The 7,110-nt window shown below is 31.3% G+C and overlaps 1 protein-coding gene across 1 annotated transcript; it reads left to right on the forward strand.

The window, feature by feature from the left end:
* Positions 1–484: 484 nt before the first annotated feature.
* LOC132716793 (polycomb protein EED-like) lies at positions 485–5,359 on the forward strand (the record flags this gene model as incomplete). The annotated part of the gene is given in 9 exon segments (XM_060700125.1): positions 485–722; positions 912–1,049; positions 1,275–1,367; positions 1,618–1,683; positions 2,746–2,871; positions 3,152–3,233; positions 3,640–3,731; positions 4,513–4,646; positions 5,254–5,359. Coding segments are annotated over 9 exon segments (936 nt in total), but the record flags the coding sequence as incomplete, so codon positions are not given.
* Between the last annotated feature and the right edge of the window lie 1,751 nt (positions 5,360–7,110).

A 7,110-nucleotide genomic window follows, 5' to 3' on the forward strand; every position in this document is an offset into this window, starting at 1 on the left:
ATTGTAATGTTTGAGTCCTTTGATTCCGTAATTACGATTTGTCTCATGTGCAAAATTTGTCCTGCATAATAAAAAACCATACATGTCTATGATATGTGACTTAGAAAGTTAGACATTTAAATAACCTAGACATGTATATATAATAAATGAATCAAGCTGCAACTTGTTTATAAGGGAAATATTAATCAGTATTATTCATAATCAATATTGCATATAAAGACAATGGTCAGCCTTTAAGTGCAACTTATAATTCTAAAACATAAGCTCCTAATACAAAATCCCCAACACTGCTCAATCATTCATGAATGGCAAGTTTTTTTTTCAATTTCATCAGTTTTTGTGCAAGGCAGTTAAATTTAAGAACTGCTCCCTCTATAATTTGCAACATGAGACTCTCAATAACCAATAAAACAACAATATGTAATTCAATAAAGATGTAAGGATAAAATTTTAATCACCTGTCCCAATTACCGGATTATTGACAATTGTTGTTTTGACAGGTGTCAGACATATTGGATTGTTTTCTTTCTGCGCAAGCGTAGCGTGTCGGATCACCGCTGGCAACGTTTGGCGGGAAATATTAGAAAGCACATGCAAATCACGTGACTAATATACTGTTCAAAATGTCGGACATAGGCGAAAACTCTCAAACAATGCCGGTTATAAACAAACGTCCACGCCTGTCTATTTTACAGCAAAATGAAGGATCAGGAGATGATACGGTACTAACAAATGATTAAGCTTCCTGATGATATACTCCATAATATTATTTGTATTTTATAAACACTATAAAACTTAGAAAATGATTTTTTATGGATTCGTACTCGAACTAATTAGGTCCAAATTATTTAACACACATTGATCCATAGTGATATCGTTTTACTAATGATTACTTTGAACTCTTTATTCAGGACGACGTTTCTAGTACAGTGAGCACACTACAAGATGACACTCAGTCTGATTCATCAAATTTACCAGGTTCTAAACAAACGGGAAAGAATAAGAAAGGAAAACAAAAACTTAAATTTAAATGTTCAAACTGGCTTAAGGTATTAATTTATCCATTTTTAAACATATAATTAAAATAGCTTTAAATTGGTTAAAGTGGCAACTTTTATAGAAATTAATAAATAATCTAAATAAAAATACATCTTAATGTTTGTTGACATTTTTTTTTTTTTCATTTGATTTAATTACAAAATGTATGTTGAAGCTAGTAATGGTATATTAAAAATAATGAAAAATTTACATGACAATAAGATTATTTCATTCAGGAGGATCACAAAAAGCCAATATTTGGAGTATTGTTCAACACATTTCATGGAGAAAAAGATCCTCTTCTTTTTATTACAGTAGGACATAACAGAGTAAGTAAATGTAATTTTCTGTCATGTTGAGGCAAATGAAATTGCAAGTAATACATGTTACAATAGAGATTGAAAACATTATCATTAGTTAAAATTATTTCAAGTTTTTTTTGTAGTTATTTTAAGTAATATTTTATTAAAGATCAGCCCTTTAGTAGTTCAAAACACATTAGGTGTAACATCTTATTTTGTGTCATTGTGCCCACTTCTGTTACTCATTGATATATTAATTAATACATGTTTATTGTAGGTGACATTGTATGAAAGTAAGCCAGAGGGACATATCAAACTACTTCAGGCATATGCAGATCCTTCTGTATCCTTACCAATACTATCTCACACAATTACAATTTTTTATGATAATTGATCAATTAAATAAAAAATATTAAATTATTTTACAGATTATTTTAATAAATCTCACAACTACATGTTAAGGTTTTTTCATTGTGAAATACCGTATAATATGATTATCAATTACCTAATGCATTCTGTCAGCTGACTATTTTGTGAAATGAAAATATTAGCTGAGGTATCTTTGCTTAGTTTTAGATCATATATGTTGAAATCCCTGACCATACTGGTCGGGGACCATCAACCGGACACTTTTTGAACATTTTTCCGTACAAATTTCATAATTTTTAACATAGAGATAAAAAAAATTGACACAGTTCAGCTAGGTTCTTCTCCTAACTAACAAACTAGTTTGTTTATTTCTGAATGTATTGACTCTTATATCTGAGGCTCGACAAGGAGGGTATCAAAATTACCTAAATTGTCAACACTACAGTACCATGTGTCCGGACAGATATGTACATGACGTGATTTAATTCAGATAAAAGCTTGGGTGCTTTGATTTTTGACTTTTAACATGATATACAATATTTCAGCAACAAATGCTGAAGTTTTGGATATTCTATTGTTTACTCTGCAAATGATTATAGCTGGTATATGAGGTCAGGCATTGCTTTCTTGGCCCCCAAATTTCAACGTCAACATTCTTGAAATAGACATTAAAATATTACCATTTACGGAGGTTGAAATAAATTTATTTACTTAATTTTAGAAGAAACATGCATTTATTGTTGATATAAAAATGACTGACCACCACTGAACAAAGAAAATTCTAAATTAAGCATTTTTGGGGCCGTCCGGGTTTGGTGGTTGTCCGGTTTTGGTGGTCCCCAACCAGTACATATTTATCTTATATGTACAAAATTTTGTGCAGAGAATGAGTGGATAGGAATTGTTGTTATAGTTCTAGTGAAATTGATGAATATATCAACCTTTTAAATGCAACCTAAAATGTGATGGATGGTAACTGTAGGTGTTATTAATAAAATTTAAAACAGAAGCAAAAAACCTTGACTCTGAATTCAAGCAAGATGAGAATTATTACTGTGGTGCATGGACTTATGATGATGAAACTCAGCAACCTTTGATTTGTGTGGCAGGCTTAAGAGGAATTGTTAGAGTTATCAGTCCTATTGCACAACAATGTATTAAGGTAAAGAGTTTTATTAATACACTCTAGCTTGCTACATTTATATATGTTCATAGTGTTTATAACTTTTAGTTTGATTTATATACCCTAGTACACGATTTAGTAAAATAAAGTCAGGGTTTTCCCTTCAAAATATTTACTGGGTCAACATTTATTTGAGGTTTCAACTTTAGTGATTCAAGGTCTATAGACTACAAGGGTCTGAGTTTAGATTTTTTGTCAGGTTTTGTATTGTGATTTGAATAAGAAAACTAATGGTATTTATAAATGTCTGTATTTTTAGCATTTCATTGGTCATGGAGCTGCAGTGAATGAGTTGAAAGTTCATCCAAATGATCACAATATGTTATTATCTGTATCCAGAGGTAGTCTTTCTTCTGTATATTCTCACCAAACATTGTCATTACTAATAACAGAAAACATAGATACAGAAAAACTTTACTAACAGTAACTTAATGTTATTTTTAACAAGGTGGTACAGTCATCATTTTAAGTTAATAAGATACTATTAACTTTATTATAATAATTTTATGAACTTATTTAGATTGGAATTTTGAAATATTCACATTGTTAATTTAAAAAATTTCAATATGAAAATTTCTTCAGTTCATGTGGGATATGTTCATGAAGGAGTATAATGGTAAAGACTGTCAAACTGCTTATTGGAGAGATTCGAGGAATGCTGTACTGATATGCTTTTGCATAGTGTTAAAGTTACAGTTATTATTTACATATATGTTTATGATGAGAAATGTTAATGCTAATTTTTAGACAACACAATGCGACTATGGAATGTTAAGATGTCAACTTGTGTTATAATATTTGGTGGAGTGGATGGCCACAGAGATGAAGTTCTTAGTGCTGTAAGTTTTATACTCTACAATTTAATGTTCATTTTCACCATTCTTCTCTCAAAATGGTTTATTTTGTTAACCTGTCATTGACAAATTCCTGCATCCATAGATAAGATAAATGAAACACAGTACTCATGCAGCTTAAAAGTTTAATATACCCAGCTTTTAATAATTTGTCATATTAGACAAAGTTTACTTTTATTTCAAAAAATGATCAGCAGTTAAAACAATTTCATTACAACCAGTTTTGTAATATTTCTAAAATTTGTGAATGAAATTGATAAAAACTGGCACACTTTTGTGTGAATTCTCATGAGAGAATCAATACACCACTATCAGGTCTAAACCATGGCTGCGACTCAAACAAGTGACAATCCCCAGTGACAAGTCTGAAGCCTTTAGTATGTTAGTAAACCGATTAGATTTATTGCTCCACAGCTAACCTGTCAATTAATCTGTAAAAAGATTTAAACTGGCTTTACATTTATTTGCCATGCATTAACAGGACAATTTAATCTACTCACATTGAAGTTGCCTTCTCAATACAGTATTTTTTTTCTTAGGATTATGCAAATAGTACAAAGATTTTCCATTTAAAAAAAGAATATTATAACTGCTTCTTTAACATACTTTAATGTAAAGTACAAAATCAAAAGGTCATTTTATTTAGAAGTAATAGGACCAAGCTCACAACCTGCTAGTATTGTTGCCAGACAATGTTACTTCTGGACCAGTGTGCTCCCTATATTCATGCTGTCAGTAAATGCATTAGCAAATATATATATTTCAGGATTTCAACATACATGGTACAAAACTTATATCATGTGGTATGGACCATTCACTCAAGATGTGGAAAACAGACACAGAAGTTATACTTGATGCCATGAAAGCTTCCTACACATATAATGCTAAACAAATGAATGTGTAAGTGTTGAAAAGTTGTAAACAGTTCAGAGAAATTTTCATTGTTATCCAAACAAATTGTAAAGTGCAATAAGTACTGCATTTTCCTGCTAGCTATATTAGAATGCTTATTTTAAACAGTGATTTTACTTAAAAGTCATTACTAGCATTGCTTTCAATTGGAGTTCTACCAGTGACAAAGAATTCTTTCAATGAAAGAAAATATCAAACCGGTTTTCAGAAGGTTGTTCTTACCCATTTGTTATTGAAGTAAAGCTCAGGGATGGGGCATGGTCTCAGGTCTCAGGTCTTCCTGTACCAGTAAATGTAAAAAGTCACCATTTGATCTTTACAGTGTTGGAGTGACTAAAAACCCTAACATGAAAAAAATTTGAACTTTAGTTGTAATGTTTCAGAAATATAAATTGGTCAAGATTCGGTAGGGTAAAGGTTTGTTGCACATATTTTCACATCATCATCATCATATGTAATTGGAATGCACATGAAATTGAATAAAAAATTATTAATTGAAAATTAGTAATTATCTTCTAAAAATGTACTCTTGATGCAATTTAAATTTTCTTGCAATTTTAAGCATTCAGTATTAGCAATGTTGTTAATATTTCAGACCATTTCCCACACATAACCAGAACTTCCCTGACTTTTCAACAAGAGATATCCATAGAAACTATGTGGACTGTGTAAGATGGCTGGGCAACTTTGTGCTGTCCAAGGTAATTAATAAATCATATCTCATTATTATGTTTATCAAATTATTTTCAAGTTTTAAAGATATGGTTAATACATGTAAGATCATTGTGACTATTTGAAGTACAAGAATTTGTTATATTATGGAAAATTTAAGGAATCTCTTAATGTCAATGTTCAAACATTCATAAATCAATACTATCTTTGCTATATCTAGGACTATTGTTTTTCATGTCTCTAACATAGGAATAATTACATAAATGATGCTAATACTAGAGGAAATATCTTTATTTGAACCTGCAAAAATCTCTTTGAAAGTTCATAGTTTAAGACTGAAAGGTCATTTGTGTTCAAGCAATTGGTATAGTACATGTCTTCCAGAAGGGGTGTCTGTGGCTATTGGTTAATGTTGTTGACTTCAGCATGTTTAAGTGTTGAGAATTAAGTACCACTCAAGCTGATGCTAGGGGACGTGAGGGATGTTGCACTTTTTCATAATCCCTCATGTACAGACTCAATCAAACTGAGTGTGCAATTTTCATGTAATTTTGCTGTTTTTAATGCTTCCAAGGGATTACTTTTTTACCAGATATATATTCTTACAGTCTTCACGAAAAACTTTAAAAGGCACAGGACATTCAGGCCAGTAAAATATCAAATCTTACTGGACCTGGTGATTTTTAGCCGGACCAAATACATAGATAGGTAATAAATTGATGGGAACAGGAAAACACTTTATCATGCTTCCCTTGATAATTTTGAAAGAAGCATAATACGTCTTGTATTCTGGGCCATATGTTGACAGCTTTGAAAAATCTTTAAGGACCAAAGGCCTTTGTTTAGGCAAAATTGACTAGAATTGAACATGAACAATGCAATTTGCTTCAAACAAATCACTTTCACACAAAATATTTACGTAACTCAATAATCACAAAATCATAGCTAAATAATGACCATAATAAACAATGGTTTAATTTCCGTAACTGGACAGTGCCGTACGGAAAATATCCAAGAAAAAAAAATGGTGGCCTCCATTACTCAATACAATTTAGACATCTCTTGCTGTGTTTTGAGCATTTAGGACAGATTTGGTGGGTTTCATTTGCAAAAAAGGGGAAAAGATCGATCTTTTAAAGAACCCTGCTTCATTATTTTGATGAATTTTTCTTATAATAATTTTTCATGATGGTCCGTCGGACCACCAACCTTGCAATAATCACCGGACCGATGCTAAATTTAGTGGCCTCGGGCCTCGGACTGGCGCTAATTTCGAAGACTGTTCTTACCATTTGCCCCACACCGCTTTGGGTTTGAATCTTGACAGGAACTTTGGATTTTTTCATGTGAGGAAGCTATCCCAGCTAGCTTACAGAAGCTTTAAAACACTCTAAAATTCGTTCCTGGAACCAACCAGTATTAATCTATGATTGTAAAATTTCTTGCTAATTGAAAAAATGGCTTGCCCCTGTCAGCAATCCTTAAATTCTAGTCCAACGTAGTAACTACTCAGCCACATCGCCACTTGAATGTGTTTCTTTGTTCATTTAGTTGAATATATGGGTATATTAAATACCATTTGTTTACTACCTAAAAAATAATGTGATTTATGTGAAGATATTAGCAGTTACTTGCAAAAAGCATTGTCATAAAGGTACATAATCATGGAAAACTTTGAATTAACAAATAATTGCAGGTATATTATATTATTATTGTGTCAGTGATTTACCTTATATTTTACTGCCAAATATAGGCTGTTTCCTCTAGTCCAAATATATTT

Source organism: Ruditapes philippinarum, unplaced genomic scaffold (genome assembly GCF_026571515.1).
Source record: "Ruditapes philippinarum isolate M1 unplaced genomic scaffold, ASM2657151v2 ctg18959_1_1_1_1, whole genome shotgun sequence".
NCBI classification, from domain to species: domain Eukaryota; kingdom Metazoa; phylum Mollusca; class Bivalvia; order Venerida; family Veneridae; genus Ruditapes; species Ruditapes philippinarum.